Source organism: Thermobia domestica, chromosome 14 (genome assembly GCF_964235325.1).
Source record: "Thermobia domestica chromosome 14, izTheDome1.hap1.1, whole genome shotgun sequence".
In the NCBI taxonomy this organism is placed as follows: domain Eukaryota; kingdom Metazoa; phylum Arthropoda; class Insecta; order Zygentoma; family Lepismatidae; genus Thermobia; species Thermobia domestica.
In genome coordinates this window covers 172077913-172096424 of record NC_137467.1, presented here as the reverse complement: position 1 = coordinate 172096424, position 18512 = coordinate 172077913, and the positions used below count along the sequence as shown (strand labels likewise).

Below are 18512 nucleotides of genomic sequence, written 5' to 3'. Positions count from 1 at the left end.
CTCAATACTTTCTGAACGTCTGATAACCTAATGGAGTCAGACAAGTTCGAATTTCACAGAGATATTACCGCCATACTCTTTGAGTGTGGGTTTCATTTATTTTGCGCACAGTAACTGCTGGAAAGCTTCTTTTTTTACATCTGATCCTATTATCTACAGCAGGGGTACAGTACGCGAACATGAAAATTTAGAACATGTTTAGTTCCTCAATATTTATCACAGATTTACTTTAATATGTTTTGATTTAAAAATGCCAAAACAGTTTCGATAAGGCCTCTTGTCCTTCTCAACGACTGAGGAATTCCTACTGTAAACTTCCTGTACATCTTCTGACAGAATAATACAATTTTCTACTATCAGTGTTATGATACAGATGAAGAAACTGTAACAACGTTAACGTGTGATTCTTACGTTCAATTAGTAATGTAGTTTCCCACTTAGAATCGCAGGTTTCAAAGTTATCATTCCTTAAAATATCTTTTGCTTTCGCATTATTTAGAAAAAGGTAAGATGTTTAAGAAATCTGGAGAAATGATTTTTAACCCCCATTTCTCAGTGGGAAATTACATTCTTCATCTGCCTAAAAACACTTGCTCCGAAAGAAAAAAATAAATAAATAAAATAAAGTTGTCGAAATTGTTTGCATTTTTTAAGCTACGACGTATTAAAAGTAAATATTTCTTAAATAGGTAAATATTTTTTCCATATCTTCTTATATTATTAATAGCGTTTAATTCACTTCATTAAGCAATTAAGCATAGTGCCTGCATAATTTCCCGAACCGTTTGAGCTAGGTCCACAATATTCATCCTAAGTCACTTCAAAAATAGAACTTTCACACATTTAAGGATTAGATTACTATAATGCTTAAATTAGTGAGTTTAATAGATTACTACATTACCTTGAATGGAATATTTCTAACAATGAGCCTTCCTGCTTTGGAAATATGCTCGACTCCTGCCTCTTGTCTCTTCTTGACTCTTCTCATAGGCTCTTTCGTCGTCCTGGATCCTTCTGCGTCTTCCTCTTTAATTTCAGTCTCTTCCTTAATTTTCATTTTAGGAACGACAGACTTCCTTTTTAAATCAGCATGCTTTTGTTTTGTAGATTTGAATCTGAATTTTTCTGAAACAAATTAAAATTCTGTACATTTGCTGCCATCTTTCGTAAGATGTTGAAAATTGCTCAAGGGAGTGGACAAAATGAAAAGTGCTCGGTCCTGCACAGATAGCATTAATTTCAATAAAATTTTAATCTTGTTAGGTTGTAACACGTTTCGCAATTACCTAAGTCAAGTATCAACTTGATCTACCAAATAGTTTTGTTTACAGGGCTTTCAAAGCAAACGTTTTGTGTATATTTCTTCACAAATCGTAAACTGGAATACAGTGGTGTCATAAAATTCCTTGTTTTAGAATGTTTATTGCCAAGTTAAGAAATGAAGCTGAATTTAAAACTGGTCTTACTTCTATCCATGTGAAAGATGTCGAAAACATATGAAAACAACGAGAAAGTGCATAATATGGGATTACAATTGACGATTAAAAGAGTACGAAATAGCTGACGCCATAGGCATATCGGAAGGCAAAGTACAGTAAATTTTACATAAAGAATTATATGTGAGAAAGTATTATCCAAAGCGTGTGCTGCATTACTTAAATGCTGACAAAAAAGAAATTTATCAGCAAAGTTTGACCGTTTTTAAAAGGATCCAAATGATTGCGTGTACGGATTCTTTATTATTGGTGAGACATGGGTCCACCACTACATGCCAGAAACGAAACAGCAATCAAAGTAGCGGATGGAAGCCGGTGACCCTACATCAAAAAAGGCGAAGTCGACTTCAGCTGCCGGAAAGGTTTTCTGAGGTGAAAAAGGGATTCTTTCTATTGATTACTTTGCAAAGAATAAAATAACAACTGCTGAATACTACGCAAGTTTTCTGTATAAACTGAAGAAAAAAAAAAGTGAAAAGAGCCAGGATTGCAACAGAAAAACAACACCGTTCATGAGGACAAGGCATCTGTCCACAAAGCTGATTTAGCAATGGGAAAACTGAGGGATTCGAAGTATGAATTTTTGGAATATCCACCTTCTTCACAGACTTAGCACATCGTGATTTAAACCTGTTCCCACACCCAAAGAAATTTGTGACTGCAAAACTTTTCGAGTCCAATGAAAGGATACTGTAACTATAATAACACTATTACGGCTTTCGATTGGAGATTGTAACAAAAGAAAGGCTGACCAAAGCTTCAACACACACTGTATTTTAAACCATAACACTGTATATAGATATCCGAAACCGTTACACATTATAGTTTAAAATACAATGTGTGTATGTTGAAACTTTTGTCAGCATTTCTTTTGTTACAATATTGCAGCTATATATGGCTGTTTTTCAGACCTTTCGCAATTGCATTTGAAGAATGGAATCTCTCACTGGAAAAACGATCAACGGGCAGAAAAGTAACTCAAATGAAATGAAATGAAATCTCGGAGTTTTACGTCCCACGGATATGCCGGTTAGGCTAAAGGAGACGGTGATAATGAGTGATATGGTAGAATGAAGAAAGTGGGAGGAAACGGGAGAACCCCGAGAAAACCCACGCACACGGTGTTTGTCCACCACAAAGTTCACTTGGCGGGGACTGGGATCGAATCCGGGACACCAAGCACAAGAGGTGAACGCTCTACCACTGAGCCACAGTGGCCCCCAGAAAAGTAACTGCATTTTTTATTTATCTTTTTAAAGGGTCCTTCCTTACCAGGCAGAGAACATATACCATAAAAACAACAATACAAAAACACGCACCAAACTGCACTAGGTGATCACTAAAAGAAAGATTTCTCTTTATTCCGGTTTGGGGTTAAGTGAAAGCTGGTGGACCCAAGCGACAGTACACGGGTGCGTCCCAAGAAAGAAGGCATGGTGGGATATGTGATTAAACTAAAATTTTCTTACTGTCACCACAAGAAACGTTTTCCGTAACCAATTTTAGGCAGCTATAGTTTCGTTTCAGTTGTTTTCATTTGTAGTACAAGTTGTTTAGAGGAAGTTAAAATGGTAGTAAATTTATCAGCACTTCACACAAGCGATTTTACAAATAATTATAGAAAAAGTTATGGCCAAAACCAGCATGATTTCTGCAAACTGTTCCGAGGAATCAGTTTCTTAAGAATTGATTTACTGAATTATTTATTGAATAATTATACCTAAACTGGTCGGTGTTGGTGTAGAAGAATACATCAAATAAATAAATAAAATTTAAAAAAAAAAAAAAAATCGCTCTTCTTGCTTCAAACGACTCCCTAAAACATTCTGGACTGTTATTACCCTGGCGCACCCCTGAATAATTGCGTACAGATTTATAATATATATGTGTGTGTGTAAATTGATGTGCTTCCCCTTACGGGTATTAATAAGCATTCTGACGTACGCTATAAAAATGACTGTGAGAAAAAAAAAATAATGCTAAGTGGTCATTGAAAGTAAGAATGCTATTTACCCGAGTTAGAATAAAAGTACAGCAAGAGAGATCTGCACAGCAACGAGGTCAGCAAGGAACGTGCGCTCCAACAACGGAGGGTATGTGAATAAATGAAGATAATGCAAAATATGAACAAATAAATATTGCATAAAATCACATGGATTAGAGCACCTACAATGGTTTTACACTAGTAATTCTATACTTGTTAACATAAAATACACATTTCCTACATCGTGTAGAAATACTCCCCTGTTCGAAATTAGTATGTTACACAGTCGTATTTGATATACTCTCACTCATTTAAATTCCAGTATAACCCTTATGATTCGACACTAGTAACATTATCCTAGTATAAATAAAATACTGGCTTCCTAGAAGTGTGGGAATGTTCCGACTGTAAAAATCAATATCCTGGACAACCCGGTTCCATGTACTCACTCATTTTAATCGTATTACTTTTTTTTTTTTTTTTTTGACTATTCTGACCAGTACCGACTTTTCTTTCAACTTTCGGGTAAAGTTTAGATAGTTCTGGACAGTGAATAGTCCAAGGAATTTAACAGTTGCAAGGTACTAATTTTGCGCAGTAATGAAAACAGATTTACACGGGTCCAATCCGAAGATGCCATCTGCGGAAGATTAGCTTGAATGCTCAGGCACTCAGTCCGTAATAATTTTTCCTACACTTCCATAGTTGCGCATCATGTCTCAACACACTGCCTTACCTTCGCATACCGTTCAGAATAATTGTTCGGGACGATTACACGAATAAAACCCTTTTATTTTCCTTCATTTGTTTCTACATAACTACATATCTCACATAAGTGATTTTTACGCAGTCTATAAAATTAATTTTACATTCCTTACAGTAAATTTTACAAGTATGTGTGCTTTTATTGTAGATCGTTACTCTATATAGGATTAATAATTAAAATACACCCTATTTTCAGTCTGTACCCTGGCACTCCAAAGGAAACTTCTAGAATGCTGGTTCACACGTACAGGTGAAGGTGGGTTAATAGCCAGGTTGGTTCCTTTCATTATAAAAGCTGAATGAAAATGCGGGCCGGTGTTCTAGATTCTTGCCCACACCAACCATTGCTATGCATGATGACTTGGAAAGTTCACGAGGTAAACTAACGCAACCTAGCTATTAAACCTCACTTCGTATTACACTGTGCCACTATTTGGCACCGCAATTTGAATGTTAATACGCATGAACACTAATAGGTACAGACATAAGTAAGTTTGACAGTGCTTTTCCTTACTTTTATCTCCAAATTTCCCTGGCTTCATTTTTCCGTGCACTGAATTTTAAAAGCTAATATATTTACACACACGCATCTGTCTAAACACACCGTAAGCTTAAATATTCAGTTTTCTAAAATTAACAGCCTATTCCTTTTGAAAACATGAGTGCAATAATCATGTCATTGTGTTCTAATAATTACAATAGACAAAGCACATAAAACTCTGCACTGCACTGTTTGTTCCAATAACATACATGCAAAAACACGCACTTTCTAAGAGCAGAACACGCACCACAGTAGTCTTTTGTTTATCAGTATTTTATTGTACGCAAATGTTACCAGGTAAAAAGTAGTTTCCTTCCAGAAATTTAAAAGTCACTAATGTGACGAACAATTCCTACGTAATTTTTCTCATTCTTTCTTGGGGCAACACTCCATACCATTCTACGCAAAGTTCTCCATACAACGAAGCAAGGGAAAGAGTCATTATATACTGCTTAGCAAAACTAAATCGCAAAATTTGCAAATGTGATAACACAAATCGTTACGTTATCTGTACGATTGCTATTTTCTTTTCCTAATTTGATTGGAATGTATTTTAGTATTATAATTGTGGACCTTATTCCGTAATTTCATTTTACAAAAATTGCGGAGTGTAACGCTAAACAAAAATTAGAAAAATTGGTACACCTATTATCGCAAACTCAAATGCATAAATATCTATGTTTTGACACAATACATTATGGAATGCGCCTAGTATGTAGGCCGAGTAACGTGTTTATAGTTTGAAATATTATGATAGAGTGTTCTGGTGTGTGTTATGTATATTATTATTATTATTATTATTATTATTATTATTATTATTATTATTATTATTATTATTATTATTATTATTATTATTAGTAGTAGTAGTAGTAGTAGTAGTAGTAGTAGTAGTAGTAGTAGTAGTAGTAGAAGCAGTAGTTGCAATAGTAGTAGTAGTAGTAGTTTATTATAATAATCTTAACAATACTCCTGCTATTTTAAAATTTACCAGGAAATGTATAAATACTAATACACAAACAAACAATATTACAGAATTTGTTTGACAGTTTGTATACATTTTCGAAAGTTGAGATATTTTTTAAATTATATCACGTGACTAAAAATTGCTTTAAGCAGTATTGGTAACTATAACGCTATCGTTATATTTCTTTTAATGAACCCTCGTATACGGAACAGGAGTTCTTAGAATTAGTGCGTACCGAGACAAAATTCTTGGAATTACGATGCTGTGAAGTTTCTAGCTCACAAGTCTTTCTTTGTACGTGTGTCGCTGCTGGTCCATTCTTCTCTTCGTATGACCAAATATGGACGAAGAATTCAACTCAGTTTAATTTCCTTCTCTCCACCTTTGGAACAGTGTTGAATTCAGACATTTTCACCCGGGGGGGTGTCAACTCCTCCGGGGGAGGGTTGTTTTCTGTATTTTTGTAAGAAAGCAGCATATTTAACAATTCAATTCACATGCACATCTTACCTAATATTGACAAGGTACATTCGCGAAGTGTCCCCTCGGGATTCGTCTAAAATTGATTTAAATGCAAAGTTTTCCGCGGCCCAAAGTGTATTGTACTAATTTTAGCGGCCCATACGGGTAATTTGCATATTTATGGGCCTTCATTGCTACCTACCGTTTCCCTTGGGTGCTGACTCCCGAAGAACTCCCTAAGAAAACAGCTGATAACAATTCTAGTCCAGGCTCATACTCTGTTTGGGCGCAGATTGATAATATTGAACTATGACAAGTGATTTGACATGAGCCACGTTGGTGCTTTTGAGACTCAGGTTGTATTATACTTACTTTTGCGCATGCACACGCATACATATACGCAACTGGCAAGTCGTCTGCTCGTAAGAATTCACACACACATGAATGAAGACGATAATATTTACTTAGGTAAATTCCTATTTATTGGATATGAACATATGTGGGTACGGGACGGAATAATATATATATATATATATATATATATATATATATATATATATATATATATATATATATATATATATATATATATTAACAACACACAACATTCTCACTTTACAGAGCTAAGTGCTCAAACAGAAGAAATTGCACTGAGGCAATCGAATAAACGAAATGAAGAATAAAACTCTTAACACTGCATGGTAAATGTAGATATACGAACACTAGAAACATAGCACTATAGATTGAGTGTTCGCACTGAGTCGAGACTTTCACTATGTAATAATGACAAGGGCAAAGGGGAAATACTGATCAATGAAGTATCTTGACTCCTAAAGGACGCTACATATCCAGAGAGTATTTGTTTGTCCTTTTGCTTCACATCCTATATATTAATGTGGCAACACAACGTTCTTCACACTATCACTTCCTACGATGTCTTGCACTGGCTCTCTTTACTACGAATCATGTGGTTCGGATTCCACGTTAATCAGTAGGTCCACGTCTCATATAGCCTCGCTGCTGAACGGGACGTAAAACTCAAAATCAATCAATCAATCTTTACTACGAACTTTTGCTAACTCCTTTTACTACGAACTTTTTTTGCTAACTCCCCGCTTCTACTGACTCTTGGGAACAACCCGTTTTCGACACTTAGGGTTGACAATGCACTCTGTCAAATAATAAAGAAAATGTTAATGTTTTCTGCATTCATAGACAATGCCAATGGGTCGATGATATAATAAAGAACACTGACAACATTTACTTTGGTCCCGTGAGAAAGAAGCTTGGAAATAATAGTTTAAAAAAGTGTAGCAGTCTAAACAAAAAAATTCTTCCCATGGTTATTGGATTTTTATGCACTACTGTTATACATAAAACAGTTCAGTGAAAAGGAGCGAACGATGGTAATTGTATGTATGAGTCATTTCACCTACGACTCCTGCAGGACATGAACACTTGTTCTCACGGCAGGAAGGATGACGTAATATGAGTGCGTGAGAACACGACAAACACAATATCAACTTCGTATCCAAAAATATTCCCAATCTTAATAAATGTGGTTATGAAAAACGTATATGCGGAACAGTCGAAGACGATAAGTTGGAATCTATTTTAAGGAAAGAAAAAAGCTATTGGAAAAGTTGGAAACTATTTTAAGTTTGCTGCGATGAAGCACTCTGGCTAGACGATACGCGTTGCATTGAAAAACAACAAGTTCTTTGTTCCACCGTGAGAAACGATAAGAACGACTGAAGAACACCTGCATACACAAAAACAATTGAAGTTCTCACCAAAAGAGAAATAGTTGTTCGTTTCTATGAGTAAAATAATAATTTCGTTACATGAATAAAAGTTAAAAGGAAATACACTGGTCGTACAAAAACATAGTTTTGAGACCGGGCAGACAGTCACATCATATATCCTAAATTCATACACTACTATAACCCTTGGTCACAAAATTGGTTTTAGTTTCTTTAGATGTAACTAAATATGAATGTGGGCATATGCAAAACAAATTGGATTAAGTACTGCTTCTGTGACAGGTTTTATCCACACCGGCCGCCATCTTGGATCCATCATATTGGATTCAACTTTCGGTTTTTCAAATGGGAATAGGTGCATGTGATACATCAAATTCATACAAAATTTTCTCGGAAATTCATTGGTGTAGTGAGATTTACGGTAGCTTGTACCATTTGCAAGATATTGCATGTTAAATGTGAAACACTTCACAAATTCAACCATTAAAAAGTTGTGCAGGGCCTCGTATGAATATGTGATCTTTTACGTGATTGATTGTTGACGAAATGTCTTCTGAACGTACATACATACAGACACACAGACGTAAATAGGATATGGTAGATCTTCACCAAAATCTGGTCGTATCTAGACTTACATTAGGCATTACGTTCGTAATACAATACTTCCTTGTTCTTGTTCGTAGAATAACATGGAAGTAATAACAATCACTCATAGAAATGTTGTAAGATTATGACACCAATGTTGTAGAGAGTTTGTTTATACCTACAGTATTTTCCAGTTAGAAATTGTTTTGATTTATCAACATCAAAAACGTAACTCACATTACTCTGTAATGTCTATTCGCGAAGTGCCTAGAGGGATTTAACATGTAATATCTCGCAAATGGTACAAGCTACCGTAAAACTCACTACACCAATAGAAAATTTTATATGAATTTGATGTATCACATGCACCTATTCCCATTTGAAAAATCGAAAGTTGAACTCAATATTGCGGATCCAAAATGGCGGCCGGTGTGGATAACACGTGCCAGAGGAGCAGTACTTGATTTTATTTGTTTTTCATATGCCCACATTTATATTCAGTTACATCTAAAGAAACTAAAAGCAATTTTGTGACCGGGCGTTATAGTAGTGTGTGATTGAATTCCGGGTATATGAAGGCTCATAAATATGCAAATTACCCATATGGGCTGCTAAAATTAGTACAATACGCATTAGGCCATGGAGAACTTTGCATTTAAATCAGTTTTACATGAATCCCGAGCGGACACTTCGCGAATGTACCTTGTGAGACTAATTGGTGATAAATATTCTATGTGGGATTACAATTGAAAAAAACAATCCTTTAATTTTATCTAAAACATTAAATAAAGACTGTCAAAAATATTTTAGACTAAACTTTAACTGCTATTTACAGTAGCTATTTTTGTAATTATTTCCTATATTCAGTAGTTACTGTTTGTTACTAATGTAGAAGTTTTTAAAAAGATTTTAAATTAACTCAAATATTTTTTGTCGTGAAACAAAGATACATAGGAATATCTTAACAAAAAGTTATCATTCTTTCTCACACTTCTGATTCTAAATCAAGCATGTTAGCCTTGGTTTCTTCACTGCATACACGTCAATAGTTTAGTTTACGAAATCTTCAGTAGGATTAGTGCCGTGTCGTGGAAAAACAGCGCTTGGCGCGAGTGCGGTCGACGGATCAGCTACGAAAGGTAAGAAAATTTTAAAAAGTAAACCCTGCCTTTCCTTGATTTTGAGCACTTTTCATTACTTTTTCCCTTTCATTTTATATATGTGCACATGCTCACATCGCACTTACTTCGGCGCCCGGAGCCATCGCCCCGCTTGCCTCTCCCATATGGCACGGCATTGAGCAGGATCTTCATCACCTTCAATAGCAATTTTTCACTTATATACTACTATTATATTGATAAATCTTATGTAAATCTCTAACCCAGGAAGGATAACTGTTACTCCCTGACCCCTCTAAATGACGCCCTCTGAATCTCACTCTTTAACTGACTTATTTTTAATTAAAGAAAAGTGTGTTTACTTTAACAATCGTAAAACACATTACGTCTGTTATTCCTATGCGAGAAATGGGATTTAGGCGCTCTATTTCAAATAATGCAAGAACTGTACATTTTCAAGAACTGAAGTCTACTGACATCAGAGATCATATGGAATGATCGAAAGATCTTTTCTATCTTTCCTTTCCTATCTCAATCTGTGCTAGTGCTACCTATTAATATATAATATAGGGCGAGAGTATAGTACCTACTAAAATACAAACCTTTCTTCAACAGTTAACACTTTCATATTCTGCCAAACTCGGTCATAGCGTTAAGAAATACAGGTTTTATTCACTATTTGGTATCATATCTTAGATGTTACATGTTTAATATTTATATAGAATGGGTCTACGTCATTTATATGTATATTGAGAGATCGAATTTCGTATGCACGTGCACGGAAAGAAAAGCAAATAATTGGGTGAAGTAATTTCTACATTTTGTGACTGAAATTTTTTGAGTTTCTCCGGGGGAGAATGAATTTTCTTCGGGGGGAGATTCCCCCGGGCTACCACCTGAATTCATCCCTGATTTGGAACCTGAATTTCAAGACTAAAAGGCAGCAGCGGACTATAAGCTATAACGTGCATATTTTATAAATAACAATTTATTATTCATATTGCCATGTAAATATCTGATCTTAATGTGTTCTCAATAATGCAATAATCAATAATCAATTTTTATTAATGAAGCAACTACCTAAAAACTAAATATTTTGTGGGAAATATTCTTTTCTATTTTTAGTGTAGTCTTGCGCCTTCATTGCGTGAGGTAAGTCTGACTCTGGGACAGCGTTGCCAGATCTAGCATAATGATGCTAGATCTAGCATAATTTGCATGTCTTTAGCATCTAGCATCTTGCTTTTAGCATCCTGCCCAAATCTAGCATAATTTCAGCAAGTTTATCAAAAAGGCGCAAAACCTGGAGATGAAGAAGAAGTTGGTCGTGGGAAGAAAAAGGACGGCAGAAATGTATCCTCTCCCATTGATTCATACAGTCAGTAAACCATACAGGCAGTCTCATTTTCCGAAGTAAGTTAGAAACAGCTTAGGGCTTTTTTTGTGGCTCCACCCAGGGTTTTCTAATCCTTTAACTGCGAGGCATGGGCGGAGCAATGGGAGCCATTCTCCCCCAAACTTTTTGACAATTTCACCATCTTTATTTCTGACTTCGTGACCATCTTTATTCCTGATATGAAAGGTCCGAGACCGACCAAAAGTCTGCCCCCCCAGCAGACAATTCCCAAATCCGCTTATGCTGCGAGGTAATTTTCTTTCAAAATATGTAAACAAACAGTTTGCATTCATTCATACGATATATACGCCATTGAGTCTGGCAACGACTGAGTATAATAGACCGTAGATCTCACCAACTCAGTCCGGAAATCTCACCAAAATGGGCCTAAAATCCGCCATTTTGTACCAAAATTTACCCAGAGACCGGAAATCTCACCAAAATTGCTTCAAATTCCCCTCATTTTTCACGAGAATTAGTGTACAGACCGCAAATCTCACTAAAATGGATGCAAATTTCCTTCATTCTCACAAGAATTGATCAACAGTACGAATTTCTCATCAAAATGGATGCAAATTTCCTCTGATATGTTTTATCATATATTTTAATACAATTTATGTTGATTTATACAATTTATGCTGATTACTTACCGTTTTCCCCAATCCTTTAAGAAACTTATTTCGTCCTTTCTTATTCCTCCCTCAGGTGGTGAAAAAATAACTGAAGGAACTTCAAAACATGTCCACACAGGTCTTTTTTTGTTAATCTTGAACGCAGTTGGTCTTGGTATTCAAGAAATTAATTCTAAAGAAAGAACACACATATAATGAAAGAATGAGATGTCGTAAGGTGAGGTAACTAAAGGGGGAAGGCGGAAAACAAAGGATAAAAAAGTAGACTTATTGGAATATCTATCCTAAACAAGGGGAGGTAGAGACAATAGGAACCCTTTGTAACCGTAAGAGATACTCTTTGTGTAATACTGTCACGTAATTTCATCATCCTGTCATTAAAAGAAAGAAGATACTGTCATTTAAAAGTGACATATGAGTGTATGAGAATAGTCTAACAGCAGGAAGTTAGACAGACATGTCAAATAATTTAGTTTCATGTATTTAGAAAACATGGGAAATGTCGATAAAGAACAAATGTTAAAAGCACAGCTATATGTTAGCTAAGAATGGTGGGAGGGAAAGAACCCTTTGAGGTGAAGTAAAGAAAGGGAAGAGAGAGAGACAGCTGCTTGTATGTGTGTGTGGCCCAGGGTGTTGTGGGAGGGGCGAAGTGTGCTGTCCTTTGGAGTAAAAGACCTTGTTTAATTGGGACTGTGACTTCTACCGCATGGAGACTGAAAATATGTCAAAAAAAAGAAATAGAACTCATTATTCTAAGGACAGAGATTTTAAGAAACAGATAGTTAAATGTTACGTGTCACTTTGTAAAAAGTTAATGTATTGCCACATACTGAGGGACGGGACATAGGATTGCATGGGGGAATTGTAGTCTCCTTTTGAGCAAAGGACCACTTTTTTAATTGGCGTGCGAGTTGTTACGCATTTTGTTAAGGACCTTGCCACATACGTAGAGGGAGAGAAAAAGTGGCCCTTTCTACCTGAGTTTTAAAGGGGGAAAAAGGGTGAATGAATTGTGTACGTAATACAACTTTCCCTTTTGTGCTTTTTGGAAGAAGTCTTCAAACAAGATTTCTTTAAGGTATTTCCGCATAAATGATTTTATCCTTTTAAAAACTAGATTATTGAATTAATTATTTATGAATATTAATGAGATGATAATGAATATTAATGAGATGCTAAAGAAAGGGTTACAAAGAATGATTTTTTGTGTTTTTCGTATATTTAGAGATATATTGCGGATATATGTAATATAGAGCACTACATATTGTACATAAATGTATGAGATAATGTGGGAGGAAATGGGCGCAACTCTAAGAAACGTATTTTATGTATTGATATTGTATTTTCAGTAGCTGATATGGGATCTTAGCATAGAATATCATCTTTTGGATACTGTATGGGTCTAATGGTGTACGAAGCTTAGACGAATAAGAAATTACATGTATATATGAATATATGATTAGTTTGTAAGTGGGTACATGTATGTGTAGCTGATATGGGATTTTAACATAGAATATTGTCTTTTGGATACTGTATGGGTCTAATGGTGTACGAAGCTTAGACGAATGACAAATTACAGGTATATATGAATATGTGATTAGTTTGTAAGTGGGTACATGTATGTATGTATGTATATTGGTTTTTGATATCGGGACAGGAATATATGTATCATATTGTAGACATATTATCTTTCGTTTGCATGTAAGTGTTTTAAGCATGTGTTGTTGGGTTGGGTAGCTTTAGGGGCTATACTAAACTGGATGCAAACACCTGAAGTGTTTGTATTGTATTAATATTGGTTGTATTGTATTAATATTTGATTGTAACCTTATTTTATCGTATTGTAGAGCTGTATATCTTGTTGTGGTGATATGCTAGGTGAATGCAAACACATCAATTGATTGTATTATATTAATATTGGATTATATTGTAGGCTTATATTGTGACTCCTTATGTATATAAGTGTTTTAGATTACCTTGAATAGCATGTTAGGATGTATATATTGTGATTTTTACGTACGTAGATGTTTGTTAGGCATGTCCTAGTGGTATTTTAAGCACAAAGGATATCACTGTGGTATAAACCATTTACTTATAGATATGTTTTCACTAGAGTATTCTAATGATATATATTGTGATTTTTACATACGTAGATGCTTGTTCACCTTGTAGAAGACATTATGCCATCATTATGGTTTCCAACTTAGGATGATTTATTGTAGGAACATAAATATGATAAATACGTATAAATAACCTTATATGAAGCATACGTATTCTTCCTTTATCTTATATAGAATACAGATACTTCGTATTATATCAATATTTGTTTGGATATAGTCATAGGAATAAAACATATTATTGTAAATTGTAACGCTTTATTGTATTTATATAGTCTACAATATTCTATTTCCAATATTGGCATATTTATATACATATATAGATATATTTAAATAAGATATTTACTATACTTAGAATATTCTTAATAACTTATTGACATATTTACATTATGTATACGTAGAAGTACCAACTGATAGGTCTTGTGAAAACTTATGGACATATTTGATGATATTATGACTATGTTATGACATCATGGTACCTTTAGACAGTCTACTATTTACATATTTACTTACATATATACAGAATACCAATCATTTAACACACTTAATACTTTGATAACCATATGGCAATGTTCTATAGTTGGTAATACTGTTATGATTTAATCGTCGTCTTTTATTTTGAACTTTCTGATGTGTTTTAGTTTCAGACTTGGATATGATGACAAACCCAGGCTTACGAACAATTCTTCCTGGATTGTGTAACTGTTTTTTCTGAGCTTTATCTCGAACTAGTTGAAAAAAATGATCAAAGTTAATTTCTTGTCGTGTACGATGATTTAAAGTTATTCCTCTAATTTTAAATACATAATCTACTTTTCTGTTTGAACTTCTTTCAATCTATAGGCATAATTTTTTGGCCCTAAGCCTATAAATGCATCAATTTCCCAGCCATCAGGAACTTCATTAGTTAGTTGACCTAAATAGGAACCCAAAGAAAGTGGAGGCTTTTCATTACGTGGTTGTACAAACATAATACTATCAGTGTCGCAGTACAATACACGATCAGGATCTATAGCTGTTACTAACTCGTAAAGTTTTAGACGCGCCCACGACGTGATGAAGGCTGCAAGGACAACATTGGAAAATTTCCATGGTTTTTTTGTTCTCAATATTTTTATGATAGAATGAGATGTTGCTCTCCAATAGGCAATACAGTTTGTACCTCATATTGTGGTGCCCATAGATAACTTAAAAATTTTTCTGGAGTATCTATAATTACAGATTGAGATAAATCTGTTCGCTGTCCCCATTTGCCGTATAAGGAATTGAGAAATATTTTGGAAATATATCTTAGACCAGGATTTGATTCAATGTTATTTTCCGTTAACTGAATGCATTCATGAACATAATAGTCTGCAATATATTTCTCTTGATCTTGTTTAGTTTTGCACCAGCTAGGAAATCCTGAAGACTCCTGTTTCATTTTTAAGAAGGAATTGACATAATCTTTAAACAGATTATTTTCTGAATCGGATAATTTGAATTCCCAAATTTCGATAATTTGTAGAATTTTGTATCCGAGATCTAAAGCCACATGAAGTTCAGGAGTACAGTATGTACCAGTAAGGACACGCTCACTATCATTATGCATGCAGTTGTTGGCATTTTGTTCCATACACGTACGACATAACCCAAACAAAAGGCGATCAATACATGTATATGGTAAAATTGGAAAATATAAGTGTTTGGGAGGTAAGATACTACATTTGACTAATCCATGAATACTTTGCACTTGTGGAAAGTCAGGTCCCTTGTATATTATAGGTTTACCTATAGGCAATGGCTTACGTGCCATTACCCAGGGGTAAAGACTGGTAACATCATAATATGCTACAAACTCTTCGCTGGTACATTCGTACAAGGCATTAAAACATTCTGTACGTCCACCATGAAAACTATCTTTAGGTACCAGATGATCAACAAGATCATGACACTGTGTTTGAATAAACTGTTGTAATTTTTTATCATTTTTTACCATGTGGTCCCATTCACATTCCCACATTTCAATGACATTAAGATTTAATTTTTTAAGAAATGCTATTTTTGTGGTGGTGTTTTCATACCGATCTTGTAATGATGTACCTTGCTTAGAGGTAGAATCTAGGGACACGTGTCGTAGTGTAGGATAACAGTTTAAACACCCGTGATAGTAACATCCATGAAATTCGTAAAATGTATTTGTTTTACTTTCAAATCCATCAACCTTATACCTCCCAAATTGTTTTTCCAAGCCATTCCCAGAATGGAGAATTTCACTACCAGTAGTACGTTCTAAGTATCGTAGCCAATACATTGCCTTTAGACTTTGACGATCACGATGGTCAAAACCATAGGGTGGAATAATTGGAATAATTTCTTTGGGTAAATATAAGATACGATATGTTAGTATTGCCAAACTAGCAATAGTTGACGCGACGATAAAAGATTGGATACCATTTGTTTTGTCTTCAATTAAGTTTGAAAATTTAATGACAGCCTCTGCTAAAATTTTAACATAATTCCGACAATATTCAATCATTTCCTTTTGGAGATTATACTCCTCATTACTTGCAACACGTTTTTTGTGCCATATGATAAGTTGCTCTCGATCTTCAGTGCTCCTTGAATCAGGATCAAAATATTTTAGATCAGGAATTTTGCCTATATAATTTTGGTTTTCTAATGTATTAAACAAGTATGGGAAATCTCCCTTTCGTAAATTTGCAGAAAGACCTAACGTCTTAGGTAATTTAGATAATTTAACTCCCATATACAAATATGTGTCACGGAAGTAAATCTTTTGTCCTAAGCGCATTTCAATAATTTTTTGCCCTGACATTATTACTTCAGGTGTAAAATGATGGTTTATTATCAAAGTTTTAGCACAGAATTGCATATCATAATTACTGCCATTATGGGAAAGCACAATGATTTTTTTAAACATTGGTCGAGTTATTAATACATGATTAACAAATTCTTCAATGTTGTTGAAATCAAACGAACGGAATCCATTTTTATCACCGCATACAAAGCATGTATCATCAAGCTTCATGTCCTTACACTTGTAACAAGCATGAATACAATTTACAAAATTTACGTGATGTTCTTGTTCTCCTCGTTCATTTTTAGGAAGCAACATTGTTTCTACATCAAAGATAATGTACAAAAAGGTATCTACATGCTGCATCATAGCCGTTTGAACAAAACAAATATGGTCATCGCTTACATATGTGTAACATGTTTTACAATAACGTTCACCACATTCATGTTCAGACTTGCGTGAACGCATGTCAATCATAGTACCACAATGGACACAAATTTTCTTTGTTTCGCATAAACTCTTTCCGGAAACATGTATCGTTTTATGATTGTGAAAACATTCATCCTTAGAAAACAGTCTATGAAAATCAATGCACTCGAGTTTAATATTATTATCATTATTACAAACATTGTGATACTTTTCGCACATTGGACATTTGAAGTTACATTTATGATTTTCGATATGATGATAACCTTCCAAACAATACTGACAATAATTTTTCTTGTTTAATAGCGTTGTAATACTAGTAATTAATTCATAGTGTCCCAAAGTATACAAAATTAAAATTTTCTTTGATGCATGTATTCCAGGATAAATTATATTGTAGTTTCGAGTTAAACGATTTTTTTCGTAAACAACAATTTGATAATGAGGCGCTAGCTTATTTTGAAACTTTTTTACATCATTAATAGTACATCCATCATGGATTTCAATGTCAACTTTAGCACTGACACATAATTCCTTTGCTTGTTTCATCAATCGTTCAGGATGATTTTTCAATTGATATACAAAGTTATAACGATGATCAGCCCTACCCATTCCAAGAATAATACTTTTAGGAAGACAATACACATCCTTTTGTACAGGAATAGTACATTGTTCCAGATGTGTTACAAGATCAACATATTTTGCTGAACCCATAGTTCGTCCCCTACCTTTACGTGAATCAACAATATGAATTTTGAAATTTACTTTATCACCTAATAAATAATTTTCATTACTATTTAAAACATTTTCAATATTACGAAATAAAAGGTCGGAAGTTAAATTTGACTTTTGACGCCACGAAATGTATATTGGTTTATTAAGTGTGGAAGCAGAACTTTCTATTGTTATACCAACATACATATCATCATCGGCATCATTTAACACATGATCTTTTACAAATTCAAATAATAACTGAATATATTTTTCAGGATCATCTATTCCACCAGTTTGCATACGTTCAATTGTAACTTCCTTTCCTGTAAGTCCAAAATAAGTATATTGTTTGGTTGTACTATTAACAATACGAAAATATTCATTTGTTTTACCACTCTCATACATGGTAGGTTGTGATACAGTATTAGTATTAGGACTTGGAAAGTTTTCAAAATTTTCCATGAACACGGTAAAGTCATCTGTAGTTAAACTATCAGCTTTTCCTTCAGACACAAGTTTCATAAACTTCTCACGAGCTAAATTCTTTATATTATCTTGACGAAAGAAGCCTACATGATATGAATCAATAATATATTTTGCAGACTTACATTTTTTCAAAACAACATGAGGATCACAAGCAAAATGCATAAACAACGCCTGCAATAACTTGGAATAAGCTCCATTGCTTACCCTTGCACCCGTAGCATGACATTGTGTTATCACTTCCCATGTAAATAAAACTTCGT

General features: G+C 34.4%; 1 protein-coding gene across 1 annotated transcript in view; it reads right to left on the bottom strand.

Moving 5' to 3' along the window:
- Positions 1–5036, bottom strand: part of LOC145670471 (RNA-binding protein 28-like) — a 36636-nt gene extending 31600 nt beyond the window's left edge. The window contains exons 1-2 of the mRNA XM_081739184.1: positions 4760–5036; positions 902–1125 (exon numbers count right to left, since the gene is read on the bottom strand). Coding sequence (XP_081595310.1) covers positions 902–1125; positions 4760–4787 — 252 coding nt within the window. The 5' untranslated portion in view covers positions 4788–5036. The remainder of the gene's footprint in view (positions 1–901; positions 1126–4759) is intronic.
- Between the last annotated feature and the right edge of the window lie 13476 nt (positions 5037–18512).